Source organism: Phyllopteryx taeniolatus, chromosome 13 (genome assembly GCF_024500385.1).
Source record: "Phyllopteryx taeniolatus isolate TA_2022b chromosome 13, UOR_Ptae_1.2, whole genome shotgun sequence".
NCBI lineage: Eukaryota > Metazoa > Chordata > Actinopteri > Syngnathiformes > Syngnathidae > Phyllopteryx > Phyllopteryx taeniolatus.
In genome coordinates this window covers 19,120,403-19,143,698 of record NC_084514.1, presented here as the reverse complement: position 1 = coordinate 19,143,698, position 23,296 = coordinate 19,120,403, and the positions used below count along the sequence as shown (strand labels likewise).

Sequence of the window (23,296 nt, the reverse complement as noted above, 5' to 3'; positions counted from 1 at the left end):
ACAATCTCACCGGGTTGTCGCGTGGCTTTTCCACGGCGCAACAACGAGGCGCTCTAAAGCGGCCATGCAAACATGAAAATGCTGGAACGTAGCAAAATGTGGGAAAAGTGCTGCGTTGTCGTCTTACTCGTGTACGTGAGGCTGATGGGCGGCGAGGAGAGCAAGCCGGGTCCTTTGGAGGGCCGATTCTCCTCAAATCCGTTAGGAAGTCCACACAGGTAGTCTTTGCGCTGGCGGTTCAGACCCAACCACAAGTAGATCTCAATTTTGGACTGCACGGTCCAGCCCGCAGGGCCGAAACCTCGCTTACCGGGGATCTGTCGAGAAAAGTCATTTTACAGTAAATTATGGTTGGGCAATTTTGTGCACTTGAGGGCCACATTTGATTTTTTAAACCAACAGATAGGCCAGGTCATTCATGAGGTACATATATAAAAAAAAAAAAATAAATAAAAAGATGATGTAACACTGTGCATGTTAATAGAAAACAATAATGAATTTTTAACGTCATTATTTACAAATAATGTCATATAATTAATTAATTCAAATACATCTAAAAAGATCAATTAAAATAGATCTAAATGTATTTTTTTTTATCTTACAAATATTTTCTCTGTTATTATTTACAATAAATCATTAACCAATTATCTAATAAAATGAATGAATTTTCAAAAATGTGTATACATGTGAAAACATTTGACTGTTTTTTTGTACTATATGACAGATATAGTCATCAATTGTTAAATAAAAGTAAATACTGAAATGTTAAATATTTATGTAAAATTGTTTAATTGAGAAATATTATTTTATTTTATTGTTTGCAATTTTTTAATGAGATAAATAAATAAAAAGCTTTTTGTTCTTAAACATCAATCAATATGTCAAGTTATTCATTTTATATTTTACAAATATGATTTTATTTACATTGTTAATGATATAAATTAGAAAAATCACAAATCTATAAATATACATTTTAATTAACAAATTATTTAATAAAACAAAAAAAATCTGAAAAATCTATATGTCAAATTCTTTATTTTAATGATCTTATTTTATGCAATTATTTATTTTATTATCAGATGAATTGATTCAAATGTATTTTAAGAAATCAATCAATATATTTTAATTAACCAATTATTTAATACAATACATAAAATGTTGAATGTGTTTGTCAAATCGTTTATTTGACTCATATGAATTCATTTGTAATTTGCATTTTTAATGAAATAAGTTGATGCAAAAGTGTCTTGAAAAACAAATCCATTGTAATGAAGCAATTATTTCTTAAATAAATACAAATGTTCAACGTGCATGTCAAATCGTTTGGCCACATGTGAGCCGTGGGTCCTACTTTGCCCACCTCTGCAATACCCGAAATAAAATCAAAATCAAAATCAAAACGCTTGTATGTGTATGCGTAACGCACCCGCAGGAAGATGGTTTTGACTTTGCCGCAGTCCTTCCCTCGCTCCTCGTCTATGCCGGAGTACAAAATGTCTTTGGAGGGGACGCGAGCGTACGCGATGCGCTTCCCGTTGCTGATCATCCATACGAAAACGTCTGGGACGCCGTGTTGAGGCTGCGGGGACGCATCACGCCATGATATGCCGTATACATTTGACATATTTTCCAGAAACGCAGTGATGGGGGAATGTCACGCTTACTTCATCTGCCAGGAATCGGAGCTTTTGGAGGAAGTTGTGCGTCATCTTGACCTTCTCTTTCACCGTGCTCTTCTTGACCTGCGACCTCATGGCTTTGGCCTGATGGCTGACGGCCTCCTGCAGTGGCAAAACACCGTTCACCGTTATCCCGCACTGCCATGACGTATCTTCCTTCGCTACGCCCAAAATGTCACCCACTGCGTGTTCAATTGAATATTGGAAAATCCCCAAAATTAGATGAATGAGTTTGAAATAAGGCGGCATTGTGCATAAGTGGTTTGCACTTCTGCTTCACAGTTTTGAGGTTTTGGATTTGAATTTTTTTACAATTACTGCACATTCAATTATATCACATTTGAATAAATTAAAATGTGGTTTTTAAAATTTTAATAAATGTAATTTAATTAAATTAAGATGGCTCCAAATTCAAATTACAATCAAATTTGAATTCAATTCAATTACTTAAATTAAAATTGCAATTAAAATGAAACCTAAATTTCAATTAATTCTATGTTCTAATTTCAAGTTACAATAAAATTTCAATAAAATATTTTTTATGTAATTTACTCTGAATTAAAGTAAAGTAAAATTACAATGAAATAAATGTAAATTTAAATGTAGCTTAATTCAGTAATCTAAATTCAAATTACAACTAAATTAGATTACATTTTCTCGTGATTTTATTTCAATTTCTCTAAATTAAATCAAATTCAAATGTACTGGAATTTTGTTTAAATCAATTACACATCAATCATTCGCTTTCAGTCAATCTGTTGATTTAAATAAAAAAATTACATTAAAGTAAATGTTACATTAATTTAATAATCAAACTTCAAATTACAATGAAATTGAATTAAAACACGTTAAAATGCAATTTAATCTGAATCATACTAAATTCCAATTACAATGAAATTTTATTGAACTTAAATGTAAATTAATTAAACAATCTAAATTTAAATTACAATTAGATTTAATTGTAATTTAAATCCGCCCATTGAAATAAAAGTAAATCAAATTTAAATGTAATGTAATTGAAATCCATCTAAATGAAAGTGACTTTGAATGTAATTTAGTGGAATGAACCCAAATTCAATATTGTCGTGAAATGAAATTGATTTGAAATGCAATCTCATGATCAAAATCCAACGTAATCAAATAAAAGTCCAGTACCACTTCGGACATGCAGAGCTTCACTCGCTCCCTGTCCAGTTTGGTTTTGCCCGACAGGTTCTGGTCCGTATTCGCCAGCACCAGAAACTGACTGAATGGAGAAAAGTGTGTATTGAACTCACAGCTTTTCTTTTCTTTTCTTTTTTTTTTTTTTTTTGCATTTGAGCGGTTTTGGGTCACGGACGGACCTGCATCTCTGGCTGAGCTCCTCCAGGACGCCGCGTAGCCTCCGCTCGGGATACGCTTTTTCCGTCTTGATGATCTCGTGCACGTCGTTCAGACCTTCCTCCTGCGCGGGAACACAACAACGTCAGCGCTTCAAAGCGGCAGGACGTCGACGATGTAGAGCGAGGAGCCGCGTCCGCTTGCCAGCTTGTCGGCGATGTTGTCGATGATGTTAGCGTTGTACTGCCGCCGCCTCTGGTCCTGCCACCAACTCTTGATGTAAACGCACGGCTTGCGCTCAAAGTACGGCAAGTGGAAGTAGTTTCTGTCACCAGAAAAATTCAACCCAAGTAAAAGCAATGCAGTTCAAGTTAGGCTTTCAAGCAAATGTTCGAGTTTTTCGTGCGCGCGTGCTGCCCACCGGTCGGTGACGACGGGTTTCATCGGCGGCGTGGTCGCCACGGACGGCAGGTCGCCGTCGTCCATTTCATCGTCGCTGGAGTCGTGGATGAGTTCCGTCTCCTCCTCGCCGTCGCTCTTCTTCTTCCCGCACGACTTGGGCTGCGTGGCGCCGTCCAACTCGTCGCCATAGTAACCTGAGGAGCGTGAGCGTGTAGTTCGGGAACATGCCACAATCTTATGTTTTTCTTAACATAACATGAATACTTTTTTTTTTTTTTCCCCAGTGGTAACTTTAAGAATTTCATTAATTTAATTCAATTAAACAGGCGTAATAATTGACTCAAATTAAGTTAATTACATTTTTAAAAAAGCATAATAATTGGATAATTTTCACCAAATTTTGTGTGACGTAAAATAAATAAAATGACCTTGAATTTAACTTTAAAAATCCACACGCTGTCTGATGGGATACACTGTGGTCATTGACAATTATGCATTTTTATTTTATTTAGTTAATGTAATTTATTTATTTTGGGGTCTAAAGTCACAGAGGAGGAGGCGCTGCAGGAGTTTTTCCATGTTACCGACTGGTTTTATGATTTATTATAAAGATGTACATTTTTAAAAATAAAAAAACATGATTAAACTATATTTTACATATTCAATGTTTTTTATTCATGTATAGCACTTAGTTTCAGCTACATTTGTTTTTTTAAAGTAAAGTTGAGTTGAGTTTCATGTAGCATATTATTCATACATATTTTTTTTCAAAACGGAAGTGACCTTAAAAAAGTGACCTCCCCCCAAAAAATCCCCAAATAAAATTAGAAAATCCAGGAAATGTCTGGCGGGATACAATCTTTCATTTGGAACTGAAGTCAAGTCAATTAGAAGAAAACAGGTGTAAGTATAGGTTCGAAATCAAATTAAATTGTGTTACAAAATTAATAAAATGGTATAAACTACAATTGCATTGGATAAAATGGACTAAAACGGAATTAAAATAACTGCAATTGCATGAAATAAAGATATCCAGTACCGATGGTGACCTCAAAGTTGATGGGCTTGTCGCCAGTCTTCCTGTCAATCATGGTGGCCTCCAGGAAGGAGCCGAAGAGGAAGAATTCTTCCAGCTTCCCGCTCGCGTTCTGTCAAACAAACAAGCTGCACCTCGGCTCATATTGCGGAACCATTCTCCACCGAGACACTCAATGCGTCAAGAAAAAAAAAACGGGAAAAAGTCAAGGTCTGACTGTGTTTCCTTATAACAGCGCTAAGGCCGCACCTCCGAGATGTTGGGGATGCCCTCCAGCTGCACCTCGGCGGAGCTGGAGGTTTCGGGCGAGGAGGGGTCCAGGATCTCCACGCCCAGACTGATGAGCAGGCGCGCCCGGAAGGACACGCCCTCGCCCAGACCCTCGTTCAGCTCCTGGTACTCGTCCATCAGCGTGTAGGTGCGCGTGGAGCCGTACATGTTGACCCAGGCGGGGCCCAGCGTGGGCAGGAAGCCTGGAAGGACAGCAAACGCAAAAAAAAAATAAAATTAGGATTTCAAGTAAAGAGTCTTCAATGAGGCTTTCAATATAGGGTTATGGTTTCAAGCAAAGCTTACAGTTTCAAATAGCTGTTTAAGCCAGGGTTCGGGTATCATCAAAGGTTAGGGTTTGAAGACCATGTTACCGTTTCAAACCAGGCTTAGCGTTACACATTAGGGTTTCCAGCAAAGGTTAGGGTGAAAAATTAAGGTTTCAAGTGAGGGTTAGGGTTTCAAGACAGGATTAGGGTTTCAAGCCTGAGTTAGCCTTTCAAACTTGGGTTTCAAGTAAAGGGTTAGGTTTTCAAGTGAGGGTATCCAGCCTGTGTTGGTTTCAAGTGATGGTTTCGAGTCTGGGTTAGGGTTTCAAGGAAAGGTTGGGTTTTCAAATGAGGGTTTCAAGCCTGGGTTAGGGTTTCAAGTGAGGGTTCCAAGCAAAGATTAGGGTTTCATATCAAGGTTACAAGCCAAGGTTATAGTTTCAAAGTAGGATTTCAAGCCAGGGTTCGCCTTTCAAACAAGTATTGGGGTTTCAAATTAGGAATGAAAGCCTGGTGTAGGGTTTTAAAACCAGTGTTAGCGTTAGCAGGGTTGGAATTCTGTCATTTTAGTTTGAAGCGGCCATTTTAAGGTTAATTATCATTTCTCAGGGTTTTTCAAAAACACTCCAATTTGAGATTTTGTTCCCTGGCTACCACCAAAGCGAGACACCAAAGTCAGATGAGTGCGATGTTGTTGTTGTTGCGGTCACCTTTGTCGCCGTCGTTGGAGATCTTCCTCAAATCCAGGAAGTGCGTCCCCATGGCAACGTCGTTGACTTTGTCCGAGTCTCGGATTTGGATCTTCATGCGTTTGCACAGCGGCGGGAACATCTCGGTGAACACGATCTGCTCGTTCCAGATGGGCTCGTAGCAGCTCTTCTGAACCGACGTCTTACCCTGGAACACACACCACGCGCTCATTTCGCTTTTTCTTTGGCTTTCTTCGTTTTCAAGTCTTAAAATACAAATACCGGTAGTTGTGTATTTTTTTTTTGCGGGGGGGGGGGGGGTTATAGTATATGTTTTTATAGTATTTGAGTATTTGAATTGGAAAAAAAGGACTTTTTTTTTTTTCTCAAAAATACTACAAAAACACTTTCATTCTCAAACATACAACTTTCCCCTCCCTCCCAAAAATATGAATATAAATGTTTTGAACACTAAAAAAATTTTTCCCCAAAAGATACAACTTTGCCTCCCAAAATATCCCCTTTTTTTTCAAAGTTCAATGAAAAATTCTCTTAAATATCCATTGTTATGGTTGTCGGTAAAATCTGACTGAAAAGGTATTTTTTGTTTTGTTTTTTTGTTTTTTGTGCCACCACCGCAGCACAGTTGCTGAGTGGATTCACTTTATTGTCGTGGAGTTAACTTGTTACCTTCTGCCCAGCAAACTGCACTTGCACGTAGGGGTCCACCAGGTCTTTATTCTCCCCGATGAAGGCCTTCTTGACGTTGGCCATGATGCTTGTGTTCATCCTGGGAAGGCCCTCAGCCCTGTACACCTTCAGGTAGTAGCGGGCCCACTGGCGCTCCGCCGGGACCCCCTCTGGGATCAGCAGGTTGCTGGGCGGGGGAAAAAAAACACACGTCAGCCGGAAATCCCGTATCCAGTTGATTTGAGGAGGTTACCCCTCGATGTCGTCGTCGTCCGACTCGCTGGCCTTGTGCGGGGTCTTGATGGTGTCCCCCTTGGCGACCGCGGCCACGTCGCACTTGATGTAACCTTTGCACCCGGCCGTGATGTCGTCTGGGTCGGACAGCAGGGCCCATTTGTGGTTAAACTGATGGTCTGAAAGAGGAAAGAGGAAAGAAGAAGGTGGTCCATAACCTTGTCTAATAGAGAAAAAGTGTCAAATAAATGTATAAATACATTTTCTGCAATCATTTACGAACCTTGTCTTGGAAAATATGAAATATAAAAAAAATAAGAAGTGAATTTCAGAATGTGAAAAAACCCCGTCCTGAATAAACTGAACAATTTGAAGTTGGAATGGTTTAAATCTGAAAATACTGTAAATGAAGTGTCTCCTAATTTGAGTGTGTAAAGGTGGAATGTTGAAAACGCGGGAAGTTAAGGAATGGGAATAATAGCTTCCAAGATGTCCTGAATGTGCTTAACCATTTAAAACTGGAATGGTTTCGATTGGTGGAGAGATGCGGAAGGATTAGGTAGTAAACATTTGAACTTTCCTGCATTCATTTGGGAATTTTGTCATGGAAAATTTGGGAATTTTGGTGAGGTGAAAAATACTTTCCAGTATGTCACTACTGAGCTGAACATTTTTTAAGTTGGAATAGTTTGAATACTAATTGAATAAGTGGAGAAATATGTCAGGATGAGTTCAATTTTGGGAAATGTCTCACGGAAAATGCCAACTTGCAAAGAGAAATTGCAAAAATGTGAAAAAGAGTTCCTTGGATGTGCTGAATTAGCTGAATATTTAGACGGAGTGATTTGAATCGGTTGATAAATGACAAAAAAAATGTTGAATCATAATAATAGGAATATCTATACACGACTTATTTCGGCCTTACCTGGTTGGGAGTAAATGGTGCCGACGTCCATTTTAAAAGTCCCCACCAGTGTTCCGCTTCGCAGGAGGTTTTTGGAGTGAATGACCTGTTGGAGATGACAGAATTAAAACACTTGACACCTTTAATAAAAAAAAAAAAAGAAAAAAAAGAAATGAATTTAGCATAACCGTGATGAAAAGGCACTTACAGACAACTTGAGGATCTTATCAAACATCACATCCGGAGGGACGTGGAAGTCAAAGACAAAATACTGAAAAAATCAAAATCAAATTTCAAATGTTAGCATATGAAAGTTGTATTACGATAGTAGTTTATTAGGATCCTATTTATTTATATATTTATTTACTAATTGTGAAGTGAGTGCAAGTCATTTTTATGGTCAGATCTGTGTTGTATTAACACATAATTTCTGATATGTATTTATTAAAAAATAAATGCATTTGTTTATACACATATATTTATTCATTTATGTATTTTTCCTGTATAAGTAACACATTGATTGTGGAGTGATTGCAAGGTACTGAGACTTTTGTTTGTTTGTTTCTATTTACAATTTATTATGAATATGTATGAATTAAAACATGTATTTATTGTCCCCCAAATTGTGCATTTTTAAATACTTATGAGTTCACCAAAAATGTAATTATAGATTTTAGTTGTATTTGTTTATTTTAAAAGAATACAAATATCTATTCTTTTTTTATGTTCTCGTTTGTTGTTGTATTTATTCATAATTTACTACGAAGTGTTCATTCATGCAGTAGTCGTTTTTGTTTTTATTTTGGGGAATTTGTATTTATTATTACTTAATTTAATGAAATATGTACTGTATATACTAAATATGAATTCATTCAAATGAGTTTTTAAAAAATGATTTAAAAGATATATACCTGTATATATATTGTTTTATTAAACATAATTTCTTTCCAATTAATGTCTAGGACTGAAATAAGGCATTTTAAAGTTATACTTACATATATATAAAATGTATTTAATTATTTAAAAAATATTTATTTTCAGTAATGTTCCAATAATTGTTAAAATTTCCACAAGCCCTCTTTAAAGAGTTAAAAAAAAAAACATGACCGTGTGTATTTATTTATGTATCTAATAAAACAGCTGACATCTCCTGAAGGGACTGGCCTCGTTGTAATAAGGACAGTTGGTCGACTCCTTCATAGACGTGTACTTCTTCTCTTCTCCGATCTCCACGCACACCACGGGGTCCATGTTGAGACCCACGAGCTGCCGGGCCTCGATCACAGTCACGCTCACCTGTAATCATACACAATTAAGTAAATACAACATTAAGTAATGAATGAATAGGCTTAATAATAAATAAATACATAATAATAATAAACAGAACTATAATCTAGGTTTGGTCGATTAGTTGATTTAATTGATTAAACATTGTTTCCCGTATGACAAGAAAGGAGCACAGTAGTAAGCAATTACAGAGTCAGGACATAAAAAAAAAAAACAAAAGCAAAAAAAAAAAAATGTGTTTAAAATCAGAAATCATATTTTTGCCAAAACAAAAAAACCCAACAGATTTTATTTTAAGGTCATATCACCTACGGTAGCACATATGTTATCCTTGATCTTACTTGGTAATCCACAGGTCGTCCAGAACTAGGCTCCATCTTGATGTCAGGTTTGGACCTGTGTATCATTGAGTTCGGTCAACATAACAATGCATACTACATTTGGCCTCGACTTGGGTTTCTCAGTGTGTCATCAGAGCTGTATTAAACATGCAGTTGGACCTCTTGTTGGAGACATTGGTGGTGACGGCGGTCACCGAGGCCAGCGAGACGGCGTCCGGGTCGAAGCGTCCTCCCATGAACGTGGCCTGCAGGTCCAGGTTCTGCGTCTCCAGGACGGCCGGGTCGTCTAAACAATAACAACAGACACGACAATATGGAGTCTGATCCAAATGCACGGCTAACAGGCTAAAAGTTGGGGTGGGGAACCTTTTCACTTCTTAACCCTCTTTTTATGTCGCGAGTCAAATTTTATTTCACACACACACACAAATGTGCATATCACTGTGAAATTCCACGTGGTAGCTTTAGCACGCTTCTAGCTACAAATTGTTATATAGGCATATTTAGATACACATATTACAACCCCAATTCCAATAAAGTTGGGACGTTGTGTTAAACATAAATAAAAACAGAATACAATGATTTGCAAATCATGTTCAACGTATATTTAATCGAATAAACTGCAAAGACAAGCTATTTAATGTTCAAGCTGATCAACTTGATTACTTTTAGCAAATAATCATGAACTTTGAATTTTATGGCTGCAACACGTTCCAGAAAAGTTGGGACAGGTGGCAAAAAAACTGAGAAAGTTGAGGAATGCTCATCAAACACCTGTTTGGAACATCCCAGAGGTGAACAGGCTAATGGGGAACAGGTGGGTGCTTTCCTGAATTGCTCAGTCATTCACAAGCAAAGATGGGGCGAGGTTCACCTCTTTGTGAACGAGTATGTGAGAAAATAGTCCAACAGTTTCAGGGCAATGTTCCTCAACGTACAATTGCAAGGAATTTAGCGATTTCATCATCTACGGTCAAATGGTTCAGAAAATTTGGAGAAATCACTGCATGTAAGCAGCAAGGCCGAAAACCAACATTGAATGCCCGTGACCTTCATACAGGTACATACAGGTTTTGGAGAAACATATGCTGCCATCCAAGCAACGTCTTTTTCATGGACGCCCCTGCTTATTACAGCAAGACAACGCCAAACCACATTCTGCACGTGTTACAACAGTGTGGCTTCGTAGTAAAAGAGTGCAGGTACTAGACTGGCCTGCCTGCAGTCCAGACCTGTCTCCCATTGAAAAATTTAACCCATGAATATTTCTGGTGTGCCTAAGAAATAAATATAACAGGAAGGTTAAATGGTGCACAAGTAGGTTTTAAGCACGGGTAAATTTGCATATATGTGCAAATAAATTAGCACGCTTGGAAACTAGCATCCAGTGAACACGTCTAGTGTCATTTTGGTTCTCACTGGTCCGTCTTGGTTAGCCGTACTTACCTCCATTCTTGTCCTGCTTGTGTCCACGGTGCTTGCTGCGCTTCATGATTCAAACACTGCACTTGATCTGGTTATGAAAGAAATTTCGGTCTGAAAGTGATTCTCAAAGAGTGGTACATGCAGTGGCAGTTATAGAGGGAATTGGGGGGGTCCAACGCCCCCCTAACTATGTGCTTGCCCCCCACACCCCATGAAAGGACTTAGTAGTACCAACAAAGTTCTCATGTGACACGACTATTCAGTCAAAAATTTGTGTCAGCAACCCGCCCCCCCCAATTGACAAAATGAATTGGGTGATTATTATCTGTCTGTCATTAAGTAACGATAAAAAATAAAACTAAAGGAAAAGACATAAAATTCATTGTAACACAATTTTTTACAAATCCCTTTGCCAATCAGTAAAATAAGGGACCCACCAAAAATTGCCCCGTGACCTGTTTTGGTCCCCAGAGCCTGAGTTTGGAAACCCATACTACATAAATGCCATTGTAGGGTTGCCACGTCCTGCTTTAGCCATGAGAAGGACTTTTTAATTATTCAAATGACTTCATGCGATTATTACAGAGGATACATTTCACATGCATTCTGAAAAGAATTACACAAACTCGACAAAATTCGCCGACTGTTTAACTTTCTAAACGACTCGAATGTAACCCATTAATGACATAAAACACATTGAACATATCTCTGAACATATTATGAGTCGTAAGTCATGTGAATGGATACATACCACTTAATGCAGTAATGCTTTCGTCTCCAAGGTGATTCCAATCCAAGAATTTAGCGTTCCCCTGGAATGACGTAATAAAAGAAATACATTTAAAAAATTATTTTTAAAAAGTCTACATGAACATTTTGGACGTTTTTTTACACAACGCAACCGGGAATCGGAATGAGCTTGACAAGTGGGCTAGGAGCGATGTGATACGCGCACGATGAATAGTGCATGAGTGGCGAATTCGACACTGGTAACTATAACTTGGAGCTGTCGAGCGGCCAATCAGCAGGCACCGCGCACACAAAAGACAACTTGACAATAGGCTGGGCAAAAAAATAATAATTCGGATCCGTGAATGAGATCAAGTATCAAGTATTTAACCTCATCATACTTCCATAAAATATATGTAAATAAATGAGTGACTATATATAGAAATAATGTATGTAATGCAGATTTAAAATTATTACACATCATGTATTAAATACTGAATGTTACTGTTTATAATACTACACAAAAAAAATACAACTACAAGGAAAAACATGCAGATTAAAATGACAAACAATAATACTGCTCAATACGGTAAATAAATGCTTTGAAAAAAGAATATACAACCAAAAATGTTTTGAATTTTTGCAAAGAAATAACAAAAAATTTGTTTTTAAAATGTATTTTGCTATGTAACAAATTCAAAATAACTAAATAAATAAATTAAGGAGTGAATGAGAAAATTAATAATTTTCACAAGTGAATACATAAGTACATAAATGTACATATTCTTCAATTAAAAACAGTAAATATTAATGCTGAATAATTTAAATGAATTAAATTATATAATAATAAATATTACTTTTGAGATTGAATCAAAATACATAGAAAATAGGTACATCATTTTTATATTACAACAAAACAAAGAAAAGATATTGTTCTTTATTATAAATACAATGAAAATATACTAATCACAATGTCAAATACATAAGCTTTTACATTCAAACAAAATAATGTACATAGAAGATTGTGTTTTATTGTCAATAAAATTAATTACAGGCGTAAACTAAAGTCCAGTTAGAAGACTTTCCCCCTTTAATCTTTAACATGATTTTAAACAGGCATCTTGCATGTACACTGGCCTCTATGGTGTCATATTCAATTAACACTTAAGAAAGTGGTAAGAAAACATATCAGTGTGCAATTAGTAATACAAGAAAAAGGGTGGAAAAGTCAGAATAAAGTGTAAAAAAAAAAAAAAGGTAATAATATTACACAAGGGAGCCCATCTTTAAGGCAGCCTGGGTCCAAGTCATCATCTCATCAATTACACATACACGTTGACATCTTAAGTTGCTGGTGTCCAGTGAAACATCAGTCAATTATTCACACGCTGCACTCACACTCAGTCAGTCAGTCAGTGAGTCTTGACACACAAAAACTCAATTATTATTCTCATTATTGTCATTAGCACATAAGGAATATGTAGCCTGCTCTGGTATTTATCAACAGCTTCTAAACATGTAAAGATTATATTTCATAGCTATTATTTATGTATACACTTTGCTAATTTGTGTTGCTTCCAGTTGAGCGTCAACGCTGTTGAGGGATTGCGTTTTAATTACATTATTCAACGGCGCTGAACAGTGACGGCGGCAGTCATCAAAAGGTTCTCCGGCTTCACTCATGAGGCAGCGGCGTTGGCCAAGTTACACCAAATAAGAAATAATGGCTGCTTGACTTGTCTCTGAATTGTAAGGTGGTAAATAAAGTATTACATTTAACTTGATGGCCATTAACAAGACGAGGACGCCAAAACAAAATACTGTATTTTAATCAATTGTAACAATAAAACATTATTACAAAAATAAACGAAATTCAAATTAAATACATCAAAAATAAATAATTATGTAAATAATATTTGGCAAGCTGTTTAAATATATATAATAAAACATATTTATTATCCTATATATATATAAATATTTAGCAAAAATATTTCTTTTTTTTCCAATTACTTTGTACAGGCTATAGAAAATAAAATGCATGGATTAAAATTTGATTGGCTGGTAAACCCAAAGTTTAAAATTAAGTACAGTAAGGAAAGTATTTCGTTACTTCCCGCCAATTTTTTTTTTTTTTTTTTTTTTTTTTTTTTAAATCATCATTCCTGATTGGATAGAGGCTTTCCTGACTTGATACCAATCTTACCTTGTCCACAGCTCCCTTGTTTGTGCTCTACTGATTCCGTGTACGCCACATGACCGCCACGGTGTCAGATGTCTTCATGACACACTTCAAAACCGCCATCCAGGGCAGGTGGAGCTGACCTGGAGGGAACTCGACCTGCGATGGATTTTCTCAAATCTGTGTGGAAAAACATTGCCACTTCATTAGGCGCTCAATTGTCCATAGGTGTGAATTTCAATGGCTGCTTGTCTATATGTGGCCTGCGATTGACTGGCGACCACCCCAGGGTGTGGCCCGCCTCTCGCCCAATGTCAACTGGGCAAATCTCCAGCTCCCCATGACCCTGAACAGAATAGGTGGCATAGAAAATGGGTGGCTGGACACTTTAATTGAAATATTCAAATATAATCAACATTGTTAAATGTGGAGTTAAATGTGCACGTTAGAAGATAAACAGACCTCATACTGGATCTGTTCAGATTCTGTTTAAATACACCCTCCAAAAATCATGGGTAAAAAACAACATATCCTTTTGCCTCATCAACTGAGGGGCCGACGTCATTGAATCCCTGTTGTCATGGTAACGCCCATGACGAAGTAGATGAGGGAAACACTGCATCCCTGTGGCTACTTTCCACCCTTATCAGTTATTAAAGTGACACGGCCTTTTTTCCCCACCCGCCTTGCCTTGTCCTCGCTGAGTGAAAGTAAAGCGGAACAGCACACCAGGGAGGACGAAAGCCTTTTTATAGACCTAGTACAGTAGTATAACTCAGAAGTGGAAGAAGAGCAGCTCTGTTTGGCCCGCTGATGGCTGAGCAGCTGATGCAGGGGAGCAGCGGCGGACCCCCAGGCTTCTTCAAATAGAAATTGAAAGGAGGAGGAGGAAGAAGAGGAGGAGGAGGAAGAGGAGGAGGAAGAGTATGGAGTTAGAGTCAGCATCGGTATGCGAGGCTCCATAGTCAGCATGCTCGCGCAGAAGAGCGTCGCCCCTGCGCGGCAGGGTCCGGTGAGGAGGACGACACGCGAAGGTGAGTCCAAGCGCGCTTGCTTGCTGGAGATCGACGAGGTCGTTGTTGTCATTTTGCACTCGGTAAGAAACAGTCGACAACAATTGCGGTTCGTACGGCTATGGTAGCATCCGATCTAAGTGGTGGCCTGAGGCTTTTTTTGCACAGTACTTGTACATCCATGTATGACCCTGCTTGGAGTGTCAGCTGCATGATTTAGCATTGGATTTAGGGTTAGGATTCGTTCCCTGGTTCAGGGATAATCCCTTGATTAGGGTTACAGTTAGGCCACTGATTTACTGTAGGGTTAGGATTATTAGCACCCTACTTTAGGGTTAGGATTAGTCAACTGATACACCGGTAGACCCCTGATTTAGGGTTAGAGTGAGACCAGTGATTTAGGGTAAGTGCCAGTCCTCCGAGTTGGTGCTAGACCACTGATTAGTGTGAGTCCTCTGGTTTAGGGTTAGTCTTAGACCACAGAATTAGGGTTAGGATTATTCCCCTGGTTTAAGATTAGTTCCCTGATTTAGGGTTCATATTAGACCATTGATTTAGGGTTAGGATTAGTACCCTGGTTTAGGGTTAGTATTAGTCCTCTGATTTGGGGTCAGACCTCTGATTTTAGGGTAGGGATTGGACCCCTACAAACCCAAACATGAAATAGGTAAAACCCTGTCCTAAAGCAACAGTGATGTATTGCTGTCATTGTGTTTGTGATTGTAGCGGCCAGTGGAACAAATGTGGGCGAGAGGCTTAAAGCTGCCCGGGAAAGAAGAGAGGAGCAACAGAGGTTACTTGGTGCGTGGCTAAATACTTTGAATAACTCCTTGTGTATACTACGGCGAGAAAGTCAGTGAGCCCATTTCTATATTTGTGGTCCCCAAATCAAGCCTCGCAGGTGCACACCAGGTATGAGCGGGAGCAGCGGGCCAAGCTTCGCTATGAGCAGCTGCTACAGGAGCGGCGGAAGAAGCTACAGGAACAAAAGCTCAAGGAAGACAGGAGGCGCGCCGCCGTAGAGGAGAAGCGACAGCAGCACCTCAGGGAGGAGAAAGCGAGTTCTTAAAAACGTTTTGACAGTTTGGAATGAGCTGTGAAGGAGGGGTCAGGGAATACAGATGGCAGGGGAGGGGGGAGTCACATTCAGTATATTATATTAATTGTTTGACCAGCTATCTGTGAGCTAAACTGTGAAGTTAACGTAGCTTGGCTGTCCTTTTGGTTTTATTTTGACGTAGTGTCGAAATTGTATCTCTTTGAGTTGCAAACCTTGCAGCTTGCCATTCTCTTTTTCCCAATTTTTATCATAAAAGTCATCCTTAAATCCAAAGGGGTAGACAAGCAATAGGATCGGGGGTCAGGACTGATGTTAGAGTAAGACCCCTGATTTAAGGTTAAACCTCTGATTTTAGGGTTATAGACCCCCTGGTTAGGCTTGTTTATCGAGGGCTGGTTAAGTGCTAGGGTTACACTTAGTGATTTAGGATGATACCCTAGATTTTGGGAAAGGATTAGGGTTCAAGTAAGGATTAGATCCCTGATTTTCAGGTTAGGTTGAGACCCCCGATTTAGGGTTGAAAAACATATTCAGGGTTAAGGATTAAATGTAGGATTAAACACACGATTCTAGGGTTAAGGTTAAGGGTAGATCCATGGTTTCAGACTAAATTAAAGCTCAGGGCGTAGACGCTGGTTGTAGCGAGTGGACAAACCGTTACTTTTCATTAGAGCAGTATAAGGAACACCTGTGCTTCAATAATCAGGCTAACATAAATACATACAATACGTACATACTATACATAAGTGACCATCTTTTTCCAAATAATAAGGAGCGAAATGAATCTGCTGTCCGCCGGACCCAGGAGAAGAGCCAAAGAGGCCAACAGAACTTCAGCCAAAATGTGAGAGGCAGGAAGCCCGCAAAAAACGGTAACATGGGTGTCCAACATAGTGTGTGTGTTATTGTGTTTTTAAACTTTCCATTCTCGTGTGTCTTAATATTTCCTGGCACATCTAATCTTAAACTCCACGCTGCTCCATCCATGCGTTAGCTCCACGTCACATAGCACTCAGCACATGGGAGAAGAACCTGGTGTGTCGCCTGCTAACCCCCACAAGCTCTTATCTGGCCCGGAGCAAGAGTGCCGCTGGTCAGTCAGGAGAAGAAGGTACTGACCCCAGCTGGATGCAATGAATCATGGGAATGGCTTGCTGAAAAAAAAAAACTTCTTCTGCGCTCTTTGATGACTAATGCTTTTCTTCTCCCATTCTTCTCATACACACGCCCATTCTGTCCACTCTTCTTCCTTCTAACATTCCCTACCGTAATGGCAATGAATGCCGACTCAGTTGTTCATATTTGTCGCCGTGCAGTTTCATTTTACTCCACGACCAGTAGCAGCCCGAGCAGTACACCGCAGAAGCTCCACGACCCCAGACTCCAGATCCAGAGGCCCCAAACGCAGAAAGCCAAAGATCAAAAACCCCAGATTGACAGACTCCAGAACCAAAGACCCCAGATTCAGCGGCCCCAGATCCAGAAACCCCAGATCCACAGACTCCAGAAGCAGAGGCCACAGGACCAGAAACCCCAGGTCCATAGACTCCAGAACCAGAAATCCCAGATCCAGAGAACCCAGAACCTGAGGCCCCAGAGCCCGCCAACATACCTGAGTCCCAGCCACAGCCAAAGCAGAAGCTCCAGTGGTGTACAGGTGACACTTTGATTTGAACTAAAAGATTTGACAAAGACAAGTTAACATGTGGACAGGATAGATAGATAGATTGCTCGCTAGATCAATAGATAGATAGATCCCTAGTCCTTAAAATGAGCTGATCAGCCCTCTCATTATACAGTGTGTCTCCAATGTAGCTCAGTTCCTCCGGTGGTGACATAACTCGTACACAAGTTGGAGCGCATTGTAGTTTATCACTAACCTATGCCAACACAGAATTGAAGTCATAATTACAAGGAATAATTGCATGAAAAACACTTATAGGCCAAAAAATTGGAATCAATCAAAGGAAAAAGAGTATTTCTTCCTGTGTGGTGTGACCATGTATTCTTACGCCACTGTGCAAACTAGCTCAGTGCACGCATTCTTAACCTCGAAATGTAGTACGACGACACTGTCACAAATTGAGGAACCCAGCTAGTGTTCTTGCTTTAGCCGCTTTCGGCCGAGGTTTGGATAAAAATCAGGCCTGTTAGAAATCTGAAAAGGAACAAGGACTGATCAGACCTTAAACCATGAACATGAAAGCAACATTGATTGATGATTGGTGTCAAGTCACGGGATATTGGATAGCAGCAATATATTGTCCGATCCTTCGTTTAATCTTGTTTTATATTTTATTACTGTTTTTGGTTTAGCCCAAAGCAACCACACCACACAACGCTAAGAAGAAGACTCCAAACATGGGTCCACAGGCTCGCTCGCCTCTAAACAAGAATGCTGCCACTAAAACGAGCAGAAAAGAATCATTGCCATCTCCAGAACGGTAGGTGACCACAAATTATGTAACATGACGACACAGTGAGACACCTTTTCATCTCCTTTGAAAGGGCTCACAGGAGATCGAGCCAGCGGCAATCCATCCCTCTTCAACTGGACCTCGAGTCGGTTCCAGAGGAAGACGTTCCCATTGGCAACTCAGCTCTGTCACCCGGCAACTCCAGGCCTGCCAGGGCCTCTGCCGAAGACAAGATGGAGGATTCCTCTAAGGCTCTGAGCTCCGAGATGGAAATTGAAAGCAGAACTGCGGGTGATGGCAGTGAGTTGGGACAAGACTTGGATCTTGAATGAGATGCGATGATGAAAGAGATTGTTTTCCTTCATTAGGTCTCTCTGAGAAAATATAGCCATCATTTTCCATTTTCCAGGGTTTGGGGCTATGGTTAGGGTAATATGTTCGGCCCCTGATTTAGGGTTGGACCCCACATTTAAGGTTAGGGGTGAAGGCTGAAGTTGGAATTAATCCCCTGATTTAGGGTTAAAACCCAAACCCTTACCCTGATTAGTTTTGTTGATATCAGCCTGGTGAAGGGCTAAGGTTTGGATTAGACCTTTGACTAAGGGTTTGAATTTCTGTTTAAGATTAAAGTTAGCTTTAGACCCCAAAGTTTAGGGTTAAAGGTAAGGTTAGAAGCGATTTTAGGGTAAGGAAATTTGGGTTTGACCCTGATTTAGGGTTGGACCTAAGATTAAAGGTTAGGGGTTAAGAGTTAAAATTCTCTCCGACCTTAAATGAGATGCAATGAGATGGTCCATCCAGGATGCTTCCCCCTCCAGCCGAAGCCCTGCTGAGGCCCTCGAGTGGTACCACCGACCCAGAAGAGGCCTCTCGCCTGCTGACGGAGAGGAGGCGAGAGGCCCGGTTGCTCAGGGAGCTGGAGGAGCAGGAGCGCTTGGAGGCGGCCGAAACTGAAAGGTAAGTGCTGAAATGTAACTGCTAGCCAGAACCATACAATTCATCTCCCCTGTCCTCGATGTCCAGGCGGAGTCGCGAGGAGCTGGAGTGCCGCAGGGCTGAGGAGCGAGCCCGGCAGCAGGCTGAGGCTGAGTGTCTGATTGCTGAAAAACAAAGATGCGAGGAAGAAGAGCATAGGCGGGCAGAGGAGGAGAGAGCTCAGGCTATGCGGGAAGCGGCTCTACTGCACAAGCAGGTGGGGGGCGTAAAAATGGCCGACATCCCTGAAGATCCCCTCCCCCTAACACTAACGGACTATCCCTAATCCAGGTTTAGATCAATAATCTTACTGGGAGTCTAATCCTATCCCTAAAAATCAAGGCTTTAATCCAAAATAGGGGTCTAACTCTAACTTTAACACTCACCCCTCACTCTACATCTAGGGTTTAACCCTAAAATGCTAACTTGAACCATACCCCCTAACCCCAATTAGGGGTCTAACCTTAACTTTAACTTTACCCCCTAACCCTAAATCAGAAGTGTAACCCTAGTCCCACATCCCAAAACTCTAAAACTATCGCTAACCCTAAACCTCAGTTCGCATGGAAAACGCTGGATTTACAGCTACATGCAAATTGCCAGAAACTGAGTTTTGTTGGCCTTTTTTTCTTTTGAGCCACTTTCATGACTGGTGACCCATCAGTCAGATCGGTCAGTCCGGTCGTTTTTTTGATTTTTTTGTTTTTGTGATCAGGCCAAGACACTCCATCCATGCTTTTAAAAATCAGAATCTTGGTGTATTTTGGACAGTTTCAAGTAGAGACATTTGATTTTTTTCAACGAAACCTGAATTTGTGAGTTTTAAATGTCTTGCTTGAGGGCAGTCTCTCGTCTATTATCTCTGTGGTGACCCTTCCAAAATAGTCCCAAGATGCAGAGGTGGGGGACTCGACTCGAGTCAGAGTAAGTGGGCAATGCAGAAGGTTTATGAAAGATTCGACTTGACTTGGTATTCCTGACTCGACTTGATTGATTTATTTGTTGTTGTTTTTTTCACATTAACATGGCACTTACTTGTAACTTAAAGGTTAAAACTGGAGACTTCCTTATGACTTGCACATACGTTATGTGACTTACGCCCACATGATAATGCAGAGGGAGGAGGAACAAGCCAGAGAGCGGGAGAAAGCGGACCAGTTGCAGAGGGAGCGTGAGCTGCTCTCACAGCAAGAAGACGCGGAACGACAAGTCAGGAAAAAGGTGATGTTTTCTTCCCTCATCATATTTTTGTTCATAACATGAATACCACCACTAAGGAGGTCATGTTTTCTTTGCCCCTTCCTTGTCAACTAACATGTTTACTTAAAAATAAAAAATAAACAAGAAAAGAATGATTCAGTTCGAGTGAAGAATCAATCAAATTCTGGTACAGATACGAATAAAGGCGGCAGGACATTTGAATGAATTTTGATTTTTCAATGAATAAATGTGTGGATCATAATGGAAAACATGAAGATATGCAGGAGGTGAGTCTCAATGAAGGTGCACAATTTGGTGCAGATCCCAAATTGTGAAGCCTTGGGGGGTGGTGGTCCGGTGCCCGCGCCCCTCCCTTTGGCCTCTGGACCTCCCTGGCTCCTGGTTGGTCGGTGGCGTCCCCCTGGTTGGGTCCCCTGCTGGACGGGACCCTCCTCCTTCCCCGATGTGCCGGCTCAGCAACTCCGGACACCCGTTGACTAACATGCATGTGATATGGTGATATCGTCATCATAATACTATCGTAGTAGTAGTAGTAGTTGTCGTTGTGGTAGAATACAAATGGATCTAAATGCACGTGTCACCCCTCACTACCTCTTCAATACCTTCACCTGGCAACCTTTGACACCTACACAATGTCCCTACTGTCTGAGCGGCGACTGTCAATAATACAAGCCTTCTGTCTTGACGGAGAGGTTGAATGTTATTCCATATGTAATCGTGACACTCAAAGCCCTTTGGCCCCTGCAGCGACTGGAGGAGATCATGCGGAGGACCAGAAGAACAGTTTCTCCTGACACGGTAAGACTCACGCAGCAGAGTCTTGTGACCCGCACAAACATTGCAGCTCTTTGTCTCAAACCACATCGTTTGCTTTTTTACTTGTATCCGCAGAAATCAGCAACGGTGAACATCTTACCGAAGGAGAACAGTGAGCCTCCTGTGCAGGATGCCGTCAAGCTGCCGGTGGTTTCCAGGCCCTCGCAGACGGTCGTGGATGACAAGGACGCCGATGATGACATCGTGCCAGTGGTGGCCTTTAAGGAGCGCAGGTCTCTCCGGACTCTCACAGGTCTGGAAGACATTCAGACACACCAAAGAGCGGGTGAGACCACGTGACAAAAGCCAAAGACGAAAACGCATTGGATAGCCTTCGTTGGTGTGTATTTAGGTTTAGCTCAAATGTGTTCCATTATTACAGTTGTTACTAATGCTATAATAATGCTAAAATTGTGTAAATAAACAGCCAAATCAAAATTTGTATCAACTAACTTTCAATACATGGCCCTAAACTCTATCTCTTAAACTAACACTTAATCCTAACCATAACTCCTTACGCCCTTAACTCGAAATCACAACCAAACCTCCTAACCCTAAACCACTTCACCCCAATCCTAAACTCTAAGCCCTCATCCTTTTATCCAACCATAAACTCAAACCCAACCCTAAACCCCTTACCCTAACCATAATTCCAAAGCCTAACGTCTAACCCCCTAAACCAACATCTAACCATTGGCCACAACCTGCTAACTCTAAAACTAACCCTTGACCATAACCCTAACCTGTCTATACTGTAACAGAGTCTAAATCCATATTAAATTACTGTACTTAAGTAGACTTCACGTGCACTTTACGTCGTTATTTATAGAACTGGCATCTTTCACTTTTACTCCACTACATTTCCACAATAAAATGTATACTTTTACTTTCAATCATTTGTTGATGTAATGCCTGAACCGCAGAGCACAAAGTGGAAGAATCGTCTTGCCTGTAACAATGTGGGCGGGATACCCGTAGGGCGGAGTTCGTGAACATGAGACACAGGCAACCAGGAAGTCTTGATGGGTGCACCATTAGTCTCGCTCTCCGTCTTTCGTTCCAACTTGAGGCCAGCGCACACCAGTCATGGTTGGGCAAACATTGCTCATTAGCCAACACACAGATTTTCTCTTAAGTTACTTGTACTTTTACTAAACTATCGCATTCAGGAACTTCACACAAGATTGACCCTAACATCTAACCATAACACCTCACCTCAATCTTGACCCAAACCCCTAACCACCTAACCTAAACCTTAATCTTAACCCCTAACCCAAAGCCTAACCTTTAAGACTAACTCCAACCCAAATCTCCTAACCCTAACCCCAGTCCTTTACCACAAAACCTAACCCCCTTAACCCTAACTCCAACCAAAGGAACTAACTCGTTAACCCTAAAACTAAACCTTAACCATAACCTCTAAACAAAACTCAACTCCCTAGCCCTAAACCTCACCAAAACCTAACCCCAAATCCTCTTACTGTTACCATAATCCAAAACCTTAACCGCTAAATCCCTAAACTCAATCCTAAACCTAACCGCTAAAACCAAGCCCCTAACCTTGACCCTGGATGGAGTCCATTTGAGTTTTAATGACCAATGAAATGATTTCCCTCATTCATTGCTGGTTCTGTTTTTATCCCCCTGCTGTTTATCCTCAGAGGTCATCTGAGCTGCGACGTCTCAGCCAAGGAAGCAGCCAAGGAAGTCACCATTATACTTTGAGGACTGCGATAATGGCCATTTTCTTCTATGTTTGATTTGAAGGAAAATGTCCTTAAGGCAGGGGTGTCAAACTCATTTTTGTCGCGGGCCACATCGCAGTTATGGTTCCACTCGGAGGGCCGTTATGGCCGCAGACCCATATGAATGCCTCATATTATTACATATACACAAATTAATGGACAATTCATTTTGAAATCAGAAGCCAGTAAAAACTGTTTGTTCAACTACAATATGAATCAATTTTATTTTAAAAGGGTGGGTTGGTAACAAAAAAATGCTTGCAATATCTCAATATTTTTTAAAAGTGAAGCCAATTTGCAATTTTGGTATTATAGCAAGAAACACAAAGTCGATGCACACTCTCACGGGCCACATAAAATGATGTGGCGGGGCGGATCTGGCCCCCAAGCCACCAGTTTGACACCTGCGCCTGAAGGGATCAATTCAGCACATCAACTTTATCAATTAACAGCAGCTTTTTTTTTTGTCTTTATAAATCTTCACATAGCAGTTGTGAACACTTTCGTCTCCTTTGTACTTACAATGGCAACACACTCCTTGATATTTGTTGCTGTTCAAGCGCTTTTTGTGCAGTTAGAATGATAGCATCCAATC

General features: G+C 40.3%; 2 protein-coding genes across 5 annotated transcripts in view; one reads left to right on the top strand and one right to left on the bottom strand.

Annotated features, from left to right (window-relative positions):
* Positions 1 to 13,780, bottom strand: part of LOC133488254 (otoferlin-like) — a 31,219-nt gene extending 17,439 nt beyond the window's left edge. Inside the window, exons 1-20 of the mRNA XM_061795895.1 lie at positions 13,479 to 13,780; positions 11,298 to 11,358; positions 10,568 to 10,634; positions 9,281 to 9,407; positions 9,122 to 9,176; positions 8,658 to 8,789; positions 7,702 to 7,764; positions 7,515 to 7,599; positions 6,609 to 6,768; positions 6,356 to 6,542; positions 5,687 to 5,873; positions 4,687 to 4,910; positions 4,441 to 4,549; positions 3,421 to 3,595; positions 3,204 to 3,324; positions 3,023 to 3,123; positions 2,835 to 2,925; positions 1,665 to 1,781; positions 1,427 to 1,579; positions 128 to 317 (exon numbers count right to left, since the gene is read on the bottom strand). Coding sequence (XP_061651879.1) covers positions 128 to 317; positions 1,427 to 1,579; positions 1,665 to 1,781; positions 2,835 to 2,925; positions 3,023 to 3,123; positions 3,204 to 3,324; positions 3,421 to 3,595; positions 4,441 to 4,549; positions 4,687 to 4,910; positions 5,687 to 5,873; positions 6,356 to 6,542; positions 6,609 to 6,768; positions 7,515 to 7,599; positions 7,702 to 7,764; positions 8,658 to 8,789; positions 9,122 to 9,176; positions 9,281 to 9,407; positions 10,568 to 10,613 — 2,323 coding nt within the window. The 5' untranslated portion in view covers positions 10,614 to 10,634; positions 11,298 to 11,358; positions 13,479 to 13,780. The remainder of the gene's footprint in view (positions 1 to 127; positions 318 to 1,426; positions 1,580 to 1,664; positions 1,782 to 2,834; positions 2,926 to 3,022; positions 3,124 to 3,203; positions 3,325 to 3,420; positions 3,596 to 4,440; positions 4,550 to 4,686; positions 4,911 to 5,686; positions 5,874 to 6,355; positions 6,543 to 6,608; positions 6,769 to 7,514; positions 7,600 to 7,701; positions 7,765 to 8,657; positions 8,790 to 9,121; positions 9,177 to 9,280; positions 9,408 to 10,567; positions 10,635 to 11,297; positions 11,359 to 13,478) is intronic.
* A 310-nt stretch (positions 13,781 to 14,090) lies between these two features.
* On the top strand, positions 14,091 to 23,100 carry LOC133487745 (ensconsin-like). Of its 4 annotated transcripts, none has more exons than XM_061794810.1 (14): positions 14,091 to 14,488; positions 15,194 to 15,268; positions 15,361 to 15,524; positions 16,300 to 16,399; positions 16,522 to 16,638; positions 16,844 to 17,184; positions 17,844 to 17,971; positions 18,036 to 18,244; positions 18,763 to 18,901; positions 18,968 to 19,136; positions 20,036 to 20,140; positions 20,888 to 20,938; positions 21,032 to 21,296; positions 22,618 to 23,100. In XM_061794810.1, exons 1-13 carry the CDS (start codon positions 14,404 to 14,406, stop codon positions 21,254 to 21,256), a joined length of 1,908 nt encoding a protein of 635 aa, XP_061650794.1. In that variant the 5' UTR covers positions 14,091 to 14,403; the 3' UTR covers positions 21,257 to 21,296; positions 22,618 to 23,100. The 4 variants fall into 4 exon arrangements, with proteins under 4 accessions (XP_061650794.1, XP_061650792.1, XP_061650795.1 ...); XM_061794808.1 differs by having other exon boundaries at positions 14,093 to 14,488; positions 16,820 to 17,184; XM_061794809.1 differs by having other exon boundaries at positions 14,098 to 14,488; positions 16,820 to 17,184; positions 21,032 to 21,242.
* The last annotated feature ends 196 nt before the right edge of the window (positions 23,101 to 23,296 follow it).